Genomic DNA, 18192 nt, shown 5'->3' with positions numbered 1-18192 from the left:
TTTTCCAGAGGTGTTGAGACTGGCATTGCCATTGCATGGCTAGGTATGAAGAGAGAGCTGAGAATTACAAAATGAGACTTCCTCCTGTTTGTAACCACTGTGATAGTCTTCAGCTCATGTGCTATTTCTCAAATAGTGAGCCATTCAGAATTCTCTGTCAAATTCTTAGGTTTTTATGTTAAAACCTGTTTATAGAACACTTCAAATATATTCTTCTGTGCATTTTCACTGCATGTGTAGTATGCATGCATAAGTATCAATCTACTTCACTGCTGGGTTCTTTCAGTTTTAAGTTTTTGAGGTTTTGAGCTTTGAGTCAGTAGTTAAAATACTTAGCACTTAACTAGTGCCTTATCCATGGTGGTAAGCATTATTATCCCCATTTTACAGATGGGAAACTGAGGCACAAAGAGATTAAGGGACTTGTCCAGGGTCAGACAACAAAGTGACAAAAATCTCTTCTTGAAGGTATGTATATTAAAAATTAATCAGTGGCAAAGTAATATCATTTGGGTTTCCCCCCCCATTCATTAACAGCCACTTGTTTGGATGCAGTGCAAGGGAAAGAATTTGTTAATCAGAAAAACTTTTGCCTGTCTGTGTGTGCACAGATCTTTGTATTTGTGAATAGAAATGTGCAGTGAAAAGGAGGAGTTAATGGAAAAACTGAAATGGCTTCCAGCTCTTTCATGATGAGTGTGTTCACACAGGAATTTCTGTGAACATGCACGGATTTAAGGAAATCAGCCTATGAAGAAGTAATTCAAGGATTAAAACTTTTGCTAAAAATCTGGGCACGCGCACTGCAGCATCATTGTGCTTGTGATCCAGTGTTGTAGGCACACGCACCGGTTTATGATGCAGGCGTAAGCTTCAATATTGTAGGTGTTTGCAGAAATGGACTCTGTGTCCTGTCGAATGGTATACACTGTATTGTGCAGTATTGCTTTTACCTGCACAAGTACAGTAAATTTTACAAAATACACATAATATCTTATTTGAGAAATAGTTCAATTATTGTACTGAAGACCATTTTATACATATTTATTCACAAGAGCTCAACCCTTTTGCTGCTTAGCCATGCAACTGTAATATTCTAATTTAAAAGCCTTTTAATTTTTTTTTTAAAAGAAAAACTGTGTGGAACTGTTGTGTCAGACATGATTAAACCCCACCAAATATGCCTCATGAAAGCAAAAAGGAATTCTGCAGCTTGCTTAATTTAGAATGATTCTTAGTATCATAGAGGGGACTTCTCAGACGTTTGAAGAATTTTTGTGTCCTTTGCTATTGCACTCTTAAGCATGGTGTGTGAGCACATGTTGTCCTTTTCTGCATGTAGTCTGAACGTAGTATTTTTAAAAACGGGGGAGGGACATGTCTTCCTCTGCTGAAAATTGCCATAAATGCCCTTCCAGTCCAAACCATTCTGTGAGGTCTGTGTACTTTAAACCATTGTATACCACCTCTGAAACTGTGGCTTCTGGTATGTACGTACAAAATATGCTTTTTGCAGTGTAAAGGGGTGTAACTTAAAAAAAAAAAAAAAAAAAAAAATGTCCGTCCTTCTCCCCTCGCCAATATTTTAAAGCAATTTGAAGGGATAGTTACTATGATAACATTTCATCAGGAAGGCTGAAAAATTGGTTTATGAGAACAATAGTCTTTCTGATTCACACCATTTTAAAAAGAAACCTCTGTTAACTTTAGTATTTTGATTCATCTTCAACCTTCTGTTAGTCTGGAGACCAAGCCTGGAGGTGAGGTCTGATAGGTGACTGTTTCAAAAGTTTGCAGGTGAGAATTGTTTGCTGCTGCAGAGACATGAGCAACACATGCTAAATTTTGCATTTTGCAGCAGTGGTGTGTGTGCAGGGAAGAAAGGATGAGCTCTTACGTTCTTTGATTAATTGTTTTTCTGATTCTTTTTTGAAAAGGGAAATGAGGATTTAGCAAAAATAATCTTGTTCCGTGTCAGTACAGTTGGTTTAGGCTAAGCTATCTTCCACTGTCTTAATGCAGTGGCTTTGCCTTGATTGTCTTAGGGCCAAGTTCCTACATTTCTTTTGTCAGTTTCCTTGTATAAATAGTTCTTATTTATAGGCTTCAGCCTTCCAACATTTATGGAACACTGGTGATGAGTTGTTGTGTTGTTTTATTTTTTTTAAATCAGGATCAGGTGCCTGAAATTCTTTCTACTGAAGTGCTTTAAACATGGCTATTTCTTCCAGAGCATCAAAGAAATCTTATAGGAGGCAGGCTAAGCTGACAAAACCCAGCCATCCCTTCCAGAGTGCTTAATATATATATTTTTATTTTTATTATGATTTCTGAATCTGAACTTTCATTAGTATGTACAAAGATAAGTAATTTAGCAGGAAAAGGTATGTTTTATCAAAATAAGGCCTACCATAGCTCGCTATGTGCAAAGTACGTTTGTCTACATGAGTGAATTCAGAATTGTAATAGGCTTTATTAGCATGGTTTATGCATTCATTACATGGCTTCTAACTTTCAATGCTTTTTTCCTGATTAAAACTGTGACTTTATGTTTGCCCTGATAAACAGACTGGAAAATATATATAATTAAATAATAATGTGGAACTAAAATAATTATATTTATTTTAGTGCTAATTACAGTTAATTCTTAAATAATATTTATTTATTAAACAAAACCATATCCAGATTAGCTCTCCTAAATTATAACTCCTGTATTGTTACTAAGTAATCTTTGCTTCAAATTTAGTTAATTTTTAAGATTAACAACATATTCTTAAGAATAACAACAACAAAAGAGCCTTATGAGAAGGGTTTTTATTTTAGCATTTCAAAACCATTTCTTAAAGTAATTTTCTGATTTTTGTTTAAAATTTGTAAATTTTTTGTATTTGAAGGGGTTTTTTTGTACAAAAATATGTTGTTTAAGGAATACCTTGTGTTGGCGCAAGCTGACATAATCCTGAACATTGAATCAACTCACAGTTCCCTGCAAATAGGGAATACCAGGAATACAGAGATACCAAGTCTGTCTGCTGTGTGTCGGCTTTAAGATACTGTTTTAGGAAGACCCTTTAATGCAGTTACAATTATATGACTCCTCTTTACAAGTAAAAGCAAAAACTTCATTAATCTGAGTATGTTATGCGATCATAAATAGCCTCTCTTATTTTGACAATCTGAGAATTTTTACTTTGTGTTATTTACAGAAGCAAGACAGCTACCTTAACAGATGTCAGGATAAGGACCATGAATGAAGTAATAAGTGGTATGAAGATAATAAAGATGTATGCTTGGGAAAAATCATTTGCGGAACTTGTGAATGATTTAAGAAGGTAATCCTAGAAAGATACAACTTGCTATATGATCTCTATCTGTTTCCAATTTTTTTACGTGTCAATAAGTTAATTATTTTGTACTTTAAAATGCAATTTACTTGAACTTCTTTGGTTTTTTTAAAACTCTCTATAGCAAGAGTAAAGGAATGAAAATATATCCTAAGGGAACAGAAAAAGAAAAAAAAAAACTTTGAAATTTATGAATTCTGGTTTTCTTTATGCTTCTTTTTTTTTAGTTACTTTTTTTCAACACAATCATAAGCTGGAGTACTTGTAATTGAGCAATTTAATCCTCACAGTTCTGTAAACTAATAGCAAGGAACCAGTAAGCAGACATGTCCCATCATGGAATCTGACTTTCTATCCTAAATTATAGCATCCTCAGGTAGTACTTTGCTTCCCTTTCTGTGATTTGAAGTATTGCTCAAGCCATCTGGAAAGGCTGGAGGGGAGAAATACAGCAGCTCAGAAATTGTCTAGTTGTTCAACTGGCAAGGCCATCTGAGCTTAGTATCCTAAGGCATTTAATTTTAGAGGTCCATGAGCATCTGATTAAAACTTGTTAATAAATTCAGTTTTCAATCAATATTTGCGGTTTTACTTGACAGTATAAGAGGATTCAGTGCTAAAGGATAGCTGCAGGAGTTCAGGTGTATGTTTCTCACAATTTAATTTTTGTGTTATATCCCTCTTTGGCATACTAGTGGAAGGCTGTTATCCTGCTGTAGATTCTCTGATATTTTTATTTTTTAAAAAATTATTTTATTTGGAATTCCTTTTTTTTTTTAAATGAAGTTTTTTTTTTTACTTTACATTGATGTGCAGGCTTGCAAACTTGCTAATGTTCTGAGAGACGTTTCTTCCCCTGCATGTAATCCTTTCCTCCTTCAGATTTTAGGATCCTGTGCTGATGGAATGTTCTTGATTGATTGAAGGCTTTGCTCTCTTGCATGGAGCCAGAAATATTATTTCTTTACTCAAAGTTTCATCAGTGGGTGTATGCACATCACTAAACTTTAGATTTCCAAGTTCAACACCTTACTAGGACTAAAGGCTTCCTTTTTAATGATGGAGAGAAACAAGCTCTTCCAAAACACATCTTGAGCCCTTTTTCTTTTCTTTAACTGCGCTGTGAAAAGCTGTAGTTAAAAGTCTTAAATTCAGCCAGGTGATTTATTGCTCAGTATTTCCACAGAGGCCCTTGACAGTTGCTAAGATGACATTGGAACTTCTCTGTTGCTCTTTTTTCCTGTGGCTGTCCGTATTAGTTTCCTTTAAATATATATATATAAAACTCTGTGCCTTAAGACAGTGTAGTATATTATACACAGCCTGTGGGTAGGCTGTAATTTATCTGATATTTATGGAGAGTAGCACAAAGAACTTGCTGATTATCCACAGATAGTGAGAAGACTATTAAGGATTATTAGAGGGTGGGAAAAGAGTTTCAGCCAGGATTGTAGAAGTAATTGAATTAGGCCCAATTCAAATAGTTTACATACAAATGTTCTTTCACTGTACTCTGGAGGAGATCAGAGATTGTGAGCCCTTAAGCTGGAAAAAAAAAAGCAACCTTTGAAACTCTTTGAAAGTCTGTCAATTCAGACAATTTGGCAAGTATAGTGGGAAAGTTGCTTAACTAGTTTTCCAGTAGAGCATCCTGCATCCTTCTCTCTGTTAAGTGAAGATTTAATTTACTTCAAATTGTATGATCATAACTTGAGTTTCTAATCTTAGTATATAGTTCTGAGTGGAAGGTAATCAAAATGATCAATATTTTTCTGGAGAATTGCCAGAATATTTGGGAAGAGAAATTAGGAATTGTTTCAGGATTTTATAGTCTATATTACTGCAAGCAGATAAAGTTAGAATGTATGGGGAAGGAGTAAGTTGTTATGGCTCTCTTGATAAAGAAAAACTATGCATCCACATTGTAGGTAGTGCAGGAACATTTTGAGGATTAGGCTTGATGAGTCACTTAGAAGTGGAAACTGAAATTTAACTGAAGTGGAAATTGAGAGCAAACACATCAGCAGCTTTTCGGTTGCTGGAGGGAGACTTATGTGTCTGTACAGTACTTCAGTCACTATTTAGCTTGGGTAATGGCTGGCAGAACAATTGGCATCACAGATCAGTGTTTTCTGAATTATAAACCAGAATTCCTAGAGCAAAAGGAGCCAGGAGCAGGGTCCAAATTGTGAAGGATTTAGAGTGAGATCAAAGGAAATACTGCAGATCCTGTGATCTAGCGTGAGGAGCTGCAGCTGAATAATGGCAGATGGGTCATTGGCCATGGGTGAACTCTTGATCTTTTGGAAGTTGTCCTGTTTTTTCAACTGCAGAGTATGTGTTGATCATATCAGGAGTTTTGTGACTGAACTCCACTGGATTTTGATATTGGAAGGAAGTTTGTGGGTGCTTGGCCTTTATACAGTTTTTTTCCTCTTTGCTCTTTTACACAACTCCAGAAGAGTCGAATCAGATTAGAATCTGAATTAAAATACTGGTCTGACCAAAGGAGGGGGGGGGAAAAAGAGTATTTTTGTTTTCTGTCTCTGAAAAATATTTCTATAGCTACTAAGGTATTAAATATAATAATTTCCCCTCAATTTCTAAGCCTTTTAAATTCTCTTTCATTATTTACTGTATAACATACTTTCTTTACAGTTATTTGTAAGTACAGTTCTTTCCATATGAGTTGGGGTGGTGCAAGGGGAGGAGAAAGGATACAAAAGTAAAATCCTGAGTGTGGGTTTCCCTCATTCTATTGTTGAGGGCAACTGTAATGAGAGAGTTGATGTGATTGTTTATATTTTGCATTTCTAGGAGGGAGATTGCCATGGTTATGAAAAGCTCCTACCTTCGAGGACTGAACTTAGCTTCTTTCTTTGTGGCAAGCAAAATAACAGTATTCATGACTTTCATGGCATATGTACTACTTGGCAATGTTATCTCTGCAAGTCGGGTATTTGTTGCAGTGTCCCTGTATGGTGCAGTACGACTGACAGTAACTCTGTTCTTCCCTGCGGCTGTTGAGAGAGTATCCGAGGCACTGGTTAGCATCCAACGAATTAAGGTATGATTATGGGTTTGAATGGTATTTGAATTGTTTTAATGTCACTGACAAAAGCAACCTTATTTTAGTTTTGCAGAGTTTGGGATTTTAAATTAAATAATCTATTTTGAAAACTGAATGTGTTGCTGTGTAAGCCTGTGCAAAAACATAAAATGCACTGAAGGGCAGGCTGAAATGTAGGTGAAAAGTGTATGTACAAAGAGCTGTTGTAGATATTTTTGAAGTAAGAGAAGTGTGTGCAGCTACATTGGGATTGGGAGCCGGAGGACAAAGAAGGCAGATGGGAGCTGTAAAATTCACATTCCGTGTGCACTGTGCTACCCTGTCAGCTATGGAGGACAGGTGTGAGCTCTGACTGGTGTCTTGTGGCTGCTTTCAATACTGGAGTGAAGACTCAAATTCAATAAAGATAAACATCAGTAAAGCTGCTGTTTTGGCAGATAGACTTTATTTGTTTGGTTTGCTATGCTTAGTGTGTGTTATGAATAAAATAGTCGTGTTTGCTGTATGTACCAGTACTTTAGCATAAACTGCAAGAGTGAAAGATTTAAATACAAAATACATTTTGAATTTAAAAATTAAAAATTTCCAAATTGTCAGGCTATAAAAATACAGAATTAAAGCATGCCAGCCATTTTAGAACTTAATTTTGCAAAAAGCCCAGTTAGTCTAGTCTAGAATAGGGAAAACAACCCCTTTAGATGTAATCATATGGCTTTGCATAGTGTTACTATGACATTTGTTTATGAAAGTAGCCAAAAATCTTGTGATTATTTTCTTCTCCTTGTGCTTGCAAATAATAAATAATTTTTTTTGCTGAAAAATTTTCTAACTGTACTAAGCCCACACAAAACCTATGTATTAAACAGTTAATCTTTGCACTTCAAAGAAGCATTTTGTAAAGGTTGATGCAAATGGAGTTAGAGAAGGTTAATGTGTGAAAGTCATGACCACAGCAATACTGTAGGCAGTAGCATTTATTATTGCTACTTAAACTGTGGGAAGGGAGAAAGTGCTTGGGGTACTGGGTGCTGCACACTGTCTTTTCTGTACTCTCATATACCCTGTGTTCAGCTTCAGGGAAGTGTTCTTTCAAGGGATCTCTCAAGCTGTGCAGGTTGAGAGGCATGGATGGTTGAAAAAGATGCCTTAGGAACAGGAGAATGGCACTTGAGCAGAGGCAGTGACGACCTCTTCCTTTTTTTTTCCTGTTGTGTCTGTTTCCAGCATATCCTAGTGGTCACATGATTTTGCTTCTGACAGCTGACTCCAGCTCCCCTGCACTTATGATTCCTTAAGGAATGGTTTCTGGAATCAAGGTTCATCGGACAAAGAATTGTCCTAATGAATCTGTAGCATCCTTGATACCATCACCAACATTTTAGCTTCCATTTCCCAAACTGGTTCAGGGTTGGGCATTTTGCTACTGAATGACAAGATGCTGCCTGACTGAAGATGCGTTATTAAAATGTAAATATGTGGAAAGGAATTAGGAGAAGAGAATAGGAAGTACAGAAAAAATTATTAAGATGATGGCTAGGTATATTTGGACAAAACTGAAAATGTAGTTTTTTTTAAGAAGGTGCTTTCTCTTAGGTTTTGTAGAACAAGTGAGGTTTCCCCACTGATCTAAAAGGTACTCTTGCAGAGAAGGAAGCAGGAGATACTATGCTTCAGGTGACAATAAAGAACGATAGTCAGATGGGAAGTAGTAACCTTTTCTCCATATTCATTTACACATACTTAAGAACTGTGTGGCAAGAAGAACATTGTGGTCTCCGTCTTGTGTTTTTCACCTAAGCTCTTTTCTCACCACCCTAGCTACACATCTGAGGGCTGGTCTGCATCTCTTGAAGCTCACCAGCTCTCTTGTGATGAAGTAACAGGCTAAGGTCCCCTTGTGAAACAAAGTGAGGGAGGTTGTTTTTCAGAGGGCTTTTTTGGCAAACATGCAGAAAAGAGGATAAGTTTCAGCTGGGTAGAAAAGATAGAGGTTACACTTTCAAGGACACAGTCATATCTCAAGCTAATGTTTGCTTCTCAGCATCCTGTGGATAGTAGCAACATTATTTTTCTCTGCATGGAAGATTATTAAGTACAAAAAGAATGGAAGAATGTTTTAAGAGAACTTAAAAAGTCTCTAAGGTTTAAGTTATTTTACTGCATTTGAAAGTTTTATTTCTAGTGTTGATTTTTTCCCCCCACAGTTTAAATTTCATAGAGTTAACCATAAACATTTTTCTTAATTTCTACTAGTTTTATTTGAAATCTTCCATGTATTATACTGTAACATTTTTGAGTTAAATGGCTAGCTAGGATTTATACCTTGGATGAATGCTACTGCTAGAAGAGAAATTCCCAGTAAACGCAGAAATGACAAGAGACCAATTGTTTGCTTATAACTGCCATGGTATGTCAGCCATCATCTAAATCCAAATCGCGCTTCTGAGGTCTTTTCTCAAGCCACAAACTCTGGTACTGATTTAGGCTGTGTCTGGAGTTTCTTTCCCTGCCTACCACTCTCTTATCCTGACTTCTCTCTTGCACGTGTAGCTGTTTGGGTCTGCCTATCTAAAACAGCACTCAGCAATTCTCACCTGTCCAGAGAGCTCAGGCGCGTGTGGCTTTGCACTTTTGCCTTTTGTTGGAGATGTATGTATATGTGCATTGGGTTTGGAGACTGCTGCATTAAAATGTTCAACTTCTCACCGCTCTCTGAAACGGTACCAGCTGGAATCTGAGCAGTACCTCTGCGCCTGTTAACACCTGGCTGTACTCTTCCTGTCCGCACGTGGCTCCTGGCATCCTCCTCCTGCTTCCTCTTAGTTACTGACTTCTGTAAGTCTTCAGCAGGTATCTCACATCTGCAAACTGTTAGCTTAGTACTTGTTTAACTAGTCTTGGCTTCTAAGCTCAAGACCTTCCCTATTTTCTCAAAATATTGTCTGCTAGAGACTATTTAAGGTCTTTATGCTGTGTGATTCAAAGCATGATATAATTTTTCTGCTTTTCTCTTAAAATTTTGGTAACTGTTGTCCTTGAAGGTTTTCTCTAGAATTTGCCCCTTTCCTTTCTGAAGGTATGCTAGAAATGTGGTTATGGTACAAAAGTGCACATTTATGCAACTCAAAGGAAAGGTGCCCTGACTGGGATATACTGTAAAGGTACAGTAGTGAAAGTGCAGCAAACCAGTTATGAAGGCATAAGCGTTTTTTTTGTTTGGGTTTTTTTTTTTTTGTTAATGCCCTGGGCTTTAAAAGGAGGAGAGGTTCCAGTGGTGTCCTGCAGCCTTTTTGTCACGGGAAGAATTCTTGATAGAGACAGTGGACAGCTCCTTACCGTGTACTCATTCTTCTTCTGAGAGAATCAACATAAGCCTTCACCATCAAAGCAGTGGAATGTTAAGGTGTTGCAGTGAGGGTTTCACCTCTTCTGTATGGGAAGAGGGGGCGTCACACAATTGTGAGTTTGTCAGTGTTTCAAGGGAAAAGACAGGACAGGTTCTTAAGGTCCATTTTCTTCAGGAATTCTCTTTTATTGAGCAGATGTTTGTTAGAGTCCTGTAGTACTTTTATGCTATTAAGTATGCACTTTTGTTTTTTTTGGGGGGTGGGGACGGTTAGCTAGTTAAAGGTACACTGTTGAAGGAGTAGTGCATTGCTTAGGAAATGTAATTCCTTGATCAGTTTGTGGCAGGTTTTTTTTGCTCCTCATAGTTAATATTCTGTGTGCTGCTTTCCAATACATATGCTTGAGTTCCTTTCCCATTCTCAGTCTCACATTAGGGAATATCGTGTGCTTTTTTTTTATTTCAGAACTTTCTGATACTTGATGAGGTCTCACACTTCAAGCCACAACTGCATGGTAGTAATGAGAATGTCATTCTTCATGTTCAGGATTTGACCTGCTATTGGGATAAGGTAAACTTACTAAATATAAAGTATATTGGTGCTGCAGGCATTTCAAGTCTAAAAAGCAGCATGTCTATGTACAGTGTGCTGATGCTTTGTATTCCATCTTTTGTGTATGAGAATCCTTTAAGTATGTTAAGTATGAAAACACTATCAAGTGCATCTTAAAAGTAACTGTTCCTAAATATTATACTAAGTGAAAGTCTATGCGTTTCAATGTGAAAATATCCCTTGTTATTAAACAGCACTGTGCTGTAGCTGGGATACTTAAATTGGAATTAAGGGCAGACAGCACAGTAAGGTGGCTGTTAGTACATGGGTTTTTTTCTGTGAACTGAATGCTGATCAGTCCATTAGTCTACAACCAGCACAATATTATCCTTCTCATAACAGATTTGAAATCTTTAATCTACGCATATTTGTTACTCTCTGTATTTTAATTGAGACTGTTCAGCTACAACTTGTTCTCTGCTTAAAATGCACCAAAACCACCAAAATGACTAGAAAAAGGGACAGTACATGAGTAACAAAACTATTATGTATCCATTTCTGTAAGAAAGGCAAAGATTGACTGTTGTTTCTGTTTTAAAACTGCAATTGCTATGGTAAGCAGCAATTTGTGTTGAATTGTTGGAGCTATTATGAGCTGCCAGTATCCTTGCACAAGGGAAGCTTCAGTCTCCATAAGAAATGCTGGAAGCTCTAAAAATGAATTTTGCATATAAATGTGATGCAAATAAGATGTGTCACTTATTTACCTTTATATACCCTCTTCCCCTACATGTGCTATATCCCAAGGAGGATAAAGTGTGAAAATACATGTGAGGATCTACTACTACTACTACTCAGCTAGAAAATAAAATTGCTACATTATTGTACTTTACTTTCTCAGAGTTGTCTCTGTGACATTAATTCTTTCTGAGACATTAACTGATATGAAAAACTTAGTGGTGTATACATTCTAATGCAAAATGGAATGTATTTCTTAGTCTTTGTTTTCCTCCCAAACCAACATCGGTACCACTGTTAACGATTTATAGGAAATGGTTGCATAATAGGACCATAAAACACCGTCATTTTTTTTTCATGAGTTGTTTATATTGCATAAAGCAGAGCAGCATGACTGGAATTACTGGTTTCCTTTTGGTTTAAAACAAACAAACAAAAAAAAAACCCAAAAAAACCCGAACAAACCACCCACAAAACTGTTAATGTAATTTTCATTTTAATACTGAATTGCAGTGTCTGTGGGAGAAGAACAGTTCTCTCAGAACCACTGAATATGCACCTTGAATCCTGTGTTCAGTTTTGGGCCCCTCACCACAAGAAGGACATTGAGGTGCTGGAGCAGGTCCAGAGAAGGGCAACAAAGCTGGTGAAGGGTCTGGAGCACAGGTCTTATGAGGAGCAGCTGAGGGAGCTGGGGTTGTTTAGTCTAGAGAAGAGGAGGCTGAGAGGAGACCTTATCACTCTCTACAACTACCTGAAAGGAGGTTGTAGTGAGGTGGGTGCTGGCCTCTTCTCTAAAGTAGCAAGTGATAGGACAAGAGGAAACAGCCTCAAATTGCACCAGGAGAGGTTTAGGCTAGATATTAGAAAAAATTTCTTCACTGAAAGAGTGATCAGGCATTGGAACAGGCTGCCCAGGGAAGTGGTGGAGTCACCATCCCTGGAGGTGTTCAAGAAACGTGTAGATGTGGTGCTTAGGGACATGGTTTAGTGAGTTAGGTGGTGTTGGGTTGGACTTGATGATCCTTGAGGTCTTTTCCAACCTTAATGATTGTATGATATTTCTGTGATATTCTGTTATATTAAAAGAATCTCAGAAAGTTTCTCTTACATACTTTAACAATGACGCAAAATAATTTTACAGAGTTGCTCACTGAAAAGATTATGAGTTCTGAAAGAGCGGAATTATAAAAGCCCTAATAAAAATATGCTATCCTTTGTCAAGTAACCAACTTAGCTTGCTACCCTGACTTAAGTTTCTCATGACTCTTTGGATCTCTATTTAGACACTGTACCAGCAGGATAATAGTTTTTTGTTTTTAAAGGTATGAGCCAAAAGAGATACTAAAAAAACCAACAACCCACAAATCCAAAATCACTGGAAGTAAAAAAGGAACTAGACTTTTAGGAAAACAACCTAACATGGTGTATCACAGTTTATCAAAAGATAAACAAAACCAATTAATTCATGGTCACACTCTTTTACTAAGGCAAGTATTATCTGAGTCCCACAGGCTAGTCTGATACCAGCATGCAAGTAGGGATTATTCAGTATGGGTTTTTGTTGATGTGCCTTGAGTTTACAAAACAGTTTGTCTGCTCAGCTGAGCAACTTTAGATTTAAAATTCAACAATTTGAACAGAGGCCAAATTTATCCCTTGTAATGTTAAATGAGGAACCCAAGTGGTATAGTACTTCCATGCAATATGTGATCTCTATCCCATAAATGGGATAAATTGCTTCTTTCTCTTGACTGTAGGACGTGTAATGTCTGTGCAAGCTCACCTGAGACGTTGCTGCCCCTGAGGGGATCATTCTTCTGACCTTCTGGCCTCATACTCTGTGTCTCTGTTCCCTTCCTTGTGCTGGTGTTAATGCTCGTATGTACGACCCTGTGGTGAACCAGTTCAGAGGGATAAAGGAATAGTAGCTGAGTCCCATGAGCAACCTGTCTGCAAGGCCAGGCAAGAACAAGTGGCAGTGGAAGGGAAGTGAAAGACGCGGATAGTTGACTGGGCACAGGGGAGATGGGACATTTGGTGGTAATGAGCTGTCAGATTAATTTAGCTGTAATATTAGTCTGTGCTCTAATTAAAGTGCCTGAGTTTAGTGCCTAAATATAGGTGTGATGAATTCAGGACAAATTATCTTTAATTATAAGGAGTGCTATTCTGTGAAAGTACCATGCCCCATGGGTGTTTGTGGCCATGCTGTTTGCTTGCATTACTACTTTTGTGTAGTCTTTGATATCTTACAATAGTGCTTTAATATATTTGGGTAATAGTTTAAAAACCTTTTTGAATTTTTCTGTAATGTTTTCAGGCTCTTATGTTTTGTTTTTTTTTTAAAACCTGAGTGTGGGTGGAAATATCTTTGTACTTTTGTGAATACAGAAGCACAACCTCAAGACATCTGAAGAAGGGTCTGCGTGTCTGAAAGATTATTTACTTTTTCCATGTAATTTAATTCCATGATCTAATAAGAGATATATTCTCCTCCTACAAACTTCGCATTAGGAAAAAAAAAAAAAAAAGCCTTGCCTGACAGAAGTTGGTAGAGTTCCCCTGACCTTAGCAGTAGCTGAGCACCTGAACTGTGTACTCTGGACCAAGAAATCAAATTAATTGTAAAATGCTGATGAAGGGGGGTGGAGAAAAGGAAGAGAGTCCCGTTGATGCCACCTTGTGGAAATTAGTAACAGCAGCAAAAGTGGTTTCTCAGAGTTCCACAATGTGCACAAGTTTGGGTTCTCACAGTGTGACACTGACTTCGTGTGAACCCCATGGTGCTTCTGGGAGGTGGGAGCTCTGATGGGGGGTGTACAGCTTTGAACTCTGGGCGTGGTGCTGCCTAACTGAGTATTTCTCTAGCACATGCGTGCTAGCCCAGCTCTCCCAGCCTTCATAGGTGTGGATGGATGCTGTACCTGTGTCTCTCCCAAATAATTTGAGACGAGTTGCAAGCTTCCCCTTTTCGCAGCCCCAGCACTCAGTCATGAGGCGTCTTTCATGCAGAGTTAGGTGGTGGCCTCTTCAGCCTCTTGAGTTACAAAGGGTGTCTGGAGATTTTAAACAATCTACAAGTTGTTACTAAGTACACTAGGTGTTCTTCACATTGCTCTTATTTCTTGAAGCTTAAGGCTGGGTTTTCTTTTGGTCCTTCAAAAGAAGTACTAAGACACGATCCAGCTGCTTTTCTTTCTTTTTTTTTTTAAATGCCTATATTTTCCTGTTTGCATTTTAGTGTCAGTCATGCTTAGAGCGGTCTAAGATGCATGTAAAGGCAGATCCTGTTACAAGGATGTTTTGCTTTAATGAGAGGGAGCTGCATCAGGCCCTTAGGAATTGCGGTTTAGCATAGCTATTAAAGACATGAGCATCCTTTCTTTTAACAAGAAATAGGCATTTTTACAACCTTGATAGCAGAAGTGCAAAATATGTTGGGAAATAAGCTCTTATCAATAGTGCAACATAAAGGATAGGCATACTAAAAAGGAATATTGAACAAATAATCCTAGGGTAATATATTTTCACACAAATGGTGTGCTATGTTGTCTGTGAAAAGTCTCTGAGAATCCATGATGTACGAAACAAAGTTGTGTGAAATCAAACGGCATTTTTCTGTTTTCACTTTGGATAGAGCCTTGACTAGAGCAAACACAGACCTGGCTTTCCTGGGGCGCTGAGAGAGCTCAACCCTCCCTTTTTCCAGCATTTGTATGGCTACTTGGAGTCGCTGAGCATGCTGTGCCAGGGCCGGGAATGCTGGTGCAATGGCGAGCAGAGAGCTCCTCTTTCGGAGGCTGCTGCCCCAGCCTTGTGCTGAGCTGCAGTGAGGATGCACTGCTTCTGCTGCCTTTGGGTTCTTTATTCCTTAATCTTTTTTTCATTTGTGTTACTTGCTTGTGGTGAAGGATCACATGGAGGCAAACTGTATGCCTGAAACTATGGTGAGCATATGAGTTGTTAATTTGTAGTGGTTTACGTGCATTGTTTTCTGTTTTTATCTAAAGAGTTGTTTTGATGGTGCATATTTCATTACTGAGGAAGCCTAACTTTTTCTCAAATCCATAGAGTTTAGAAAGTCCAGCACTTCAACAAGTTTCATTTACTGTCAGACGAGGGGAATTACTGGCTGTGATTGGTCCTGTAGGAGCTGGAAAAGTAAGTCTTAATGTTTACTCCATTCTGTAGGGTTTTTATGAATCTGTTAAATGTGATTAGAAACTTGAAAATATACAGTTCCTTTCTGTGTATAATAACACGTTTCACATCGGGATACTGGCATTCAAGAAAGGCAGATGTCTTTTTAGGGGTGGGGAGGAGGTGGTTCAGAGTTAAACAGTGCTTTGTACAATGCTTCTAGACTGCATGTAAAGGCTACTAGGCCTCTTCTGCTGTCAGCAGTAGAATTGCAGGGCAGTTTGAGTGACAGGATGAAATAGGCCATCGTGCCAGTAAACACTGCTCAGTGTCTGTGATGTCTTTAATGCAATCAAATGTTTCAATTTTTATTTTTTTTTTAAATCTTTTCCAGTCTTCACTCTTAAGTGCTGTGCTTGGTGAGCTGCCTAAAGACAAAGGTTTGATAAATGTTACTGGAAAAATTGCCTATGTTTCTCAGCAGCCTTGGGTGTTTTCTGGTACAGTAAGAAGTAATATACTGTTTGACAAGGAATATGAGAAAGAGAAATATGAAAAAGTTTTAAAAGTCTGTGCTCTTAAGAAGGTATGGTTTTCTCTTTGTGTGTTTTATTTTGACGATCTTTGCTTTTATTTTAGTGTTCTTTCAGACTTGTGGCATGTGCTGCAATATATAATATATAGAATTTATTATTAGTAGTAGCATGTGAAATAAATCCTATCGCTTAACAGTTGTGTGATTTTTTTATTTTTTTTTTACATCCCTGTGTAAGCACATTCTTGTAATTCTTAAAACTTTCACTAGAGGGAGGTGTGGCTCATGTGAAGCACAGACAAATTTGGAAAAAGCTATTACCAATTATTTAATTTCATAATAATATTTAGCTCTTTTCACTGATGTTATGGTATAGGTGTGTGTGTAAATACAATAAAAGGTGGGAAACAAAAGATCAAGCTAGCAGGACGTGTGACTTCCATTTTGTAAATATCCTATATGCTTTTTTTTAAAAAAAATACATGTCGTATATCATGTATTTTGCATTGCTAATGGCTATCAAAAGAACCGTAGTGTTATATACTGGAGAACTTGCTGAGCCCAAGTAGCTTTATGAAAAAAATTTTTTGAAAGGTCTGTGCGAAGGAGTTTCTGACATGAAATACAGAAGAGGATTAAGCCGGATTTGTCAAGAAACAGACATTTTGCTTGGCAGCTAAAAGGTTTTATGCAGCATGTTATGATATTTGTGTCAGCAGCGACACAGGTGAAAAGCAGATGGTTACTGTGATGAAAATTTTGTTGCAAGGTTTTTGCACATGGTAGATAGAGTTTTAATATCGCCTGCTGATATTCAGTCATATGCTGTTGTCTAAACTTCAGGTTGCAGTGACTTTAAAAGACAGAAAACTGCATTTAAAAAACCCCCACTTCATCTTTGATGGTAGATTTACTTTAATAATTTTTTTTCAAGTTAATATATTTTTCAAAAGCTGTGAATAAACTTTCAGAATATGTTTTATAGCTTAATATGAAACTTCTGTATTTCCTGAATAGGAAATACAATAATATGACATGGAACACTGTATAATTTTTTTCTCTTACTCATGGTCCCAAGCCCTGTAAATTAACCAAACTTATGTGATGAATGTTGTGGTTATTTCTCTTGCATACATTGCAGTAAGAATAAAAGTAATGCAGTTCTTGGGCACATTAGGAAATGGAAGATAATTTACTGATAGTAGTTCGGCTTTATTTATAGTGGCAGCTCATTTTGTTCTAGTAAAAAATAATTAATTTACTGTTATGCTTCATAATTTTTCGTTTGATTTTTTGAATCACCAGCAAATATTCCTTGTAACACTAAGAATAGTACTGTACTTCCCTCTGGTAAAGCTGTAGAAAAAGTGAATTTTAAGTTCTCACCTATTTTTCCTGCTTTCTAATTATCTTTTGCTGAAGATACAAAGTCATAAAGTAACTGCAGATATTTCATTTAGTATGAATCCTTGTATTTTAATGTGAGATGATAAGTTAATATTTTTCAAATAAGAAAATGTTATGTTGAAACAGCTTTGTCAGTCTTTGAGGTTAAAATGATTAAAAAAAAAAAATCTTGCTATCTCTTCTTTCACGTTCACAGGACTTGGAATTATTATCAAATGGTGACCTCACAGTAATAGGAGATCGTGGAGCTACGCTGAGTGGGGGACAGAAGGCCCGTGTAAATCTGGCCAGGCTAGTTGTTTTTGCTGTTTATAAAATTTACAAATTGTCAGAATTCAGTGACTAAAGTAAACAAATGTAAGACTTTGATACTGACTTTTCTTTAAACCTTTTAGAGCTGTGTATCAAGATGCAGATATCTATCTTTTGGATGATCCACTGAGTGCAGTAGATGCTGAAGTTGGAAGACATTTGTTTGAAAAGTATGTTACTGCTTTATTTTAATTTAAAATACATTTGTTATCTTATAATTCCTTGCAGAGAAACTTGAAGGCATTTTTGGGGAGATGGATCTCTTCACAAAACTTAATACATTCACTTTCTGCATTTATTTTTCCTCTATTTTGTGTATTTTGAAGATTAATGTTTTTTTTCCTGTGTCTGTCTTTCATTTTATTCTTTATTTTTAAAAGCCCTGTAAAAGTCTGTTTTGAAGCTATTATCATTAGATTTGTTCTTCAGGGAATATATGCCATTTTCTTAAGGAAAGTGTCAGATTTCATACATGAGTGTTTGGGTTTATGAATATGGGTTTTATGAATATTAGTGCTGAGAGAAGAATAATATGGGGTAGGATTTTGAATCACTTCTCAGTTTGCTGCAGCTTTATTTGTGTGGTAATAAGCACTTAATTCAAATAGCTAAAGAAAAGAACAGAACTGTCTTAGATTCTTGAATTATTTTTCATTTTGGTTCTTGAATGGTTGAAATTTCTCTCAGGTAGGTGAAACAGGGAACTGTGGCCTGCAGAGCAGACTAGACTGTGGAGAGCAGAAA

The 18192-nt window shown here is 37.0% G+C and overlaps 1 protein-coding gene across 1 annotated transcript in view; it reads left to right on the top strand.

Annotated features, from left to right (window-relative positions):
- The window catches only part of ABCC4 (ATP-binding cassette, sub-family C (CFTR/MRP), member 4), a gene marked incomplete at its 5' end in the record, with an annotated part of 136217 nt that overhangs the window by 9834 nt on the left and 108191 nt on the right, over positions 1-18192 (top strand). Inside the window, 7 exons of the mRNA XM_010081513.1 lie at positions 3207-3332; positions 6162-6411; positions 10227-10331; positions 15126-15215; positions 15589-15780; positions 17333-17427; positions 17532-17618. Coding sequence (XP_010079815.1) covers positions 3207-3332; positions 6162-6411; positions 10227-10331; positions 15126-15215; positions 15589-15780; positions 17333-17427; positions 17532-17618 — 945 coding nt within the window. The remainder of the gene's footprint in view (positions 1-3206; positions 3333-6161; positions 6412-10226; positions 10332-15125; positions 15216-15588; positions 15781-17332; positions 17428-17531; positions 17619-18192) is intronic.

The sequence above is a fragment of the Pterocles gutturalis genome, unplaced genomic scaffold (genome assembly GCF_000699245.1).
Source record: "Pterocles gutturalis isolate BGI_N339 unplaced genomic scaffold, ASM69924v1 scaffold17486, whole genome shotgun sequence".
NCBI classification, from domain to species: domain Eukaryota; kingdom Metazoa; phylum Chordata; class Aves; order Pterocliformes; family Pteroclidae; genus Pterocles; species Pterocles gutturalis.
Note: the sequence above shows the minus strand (reverse complement) of the source record. Positions and strands in the feature narration are given on the sequence as shown.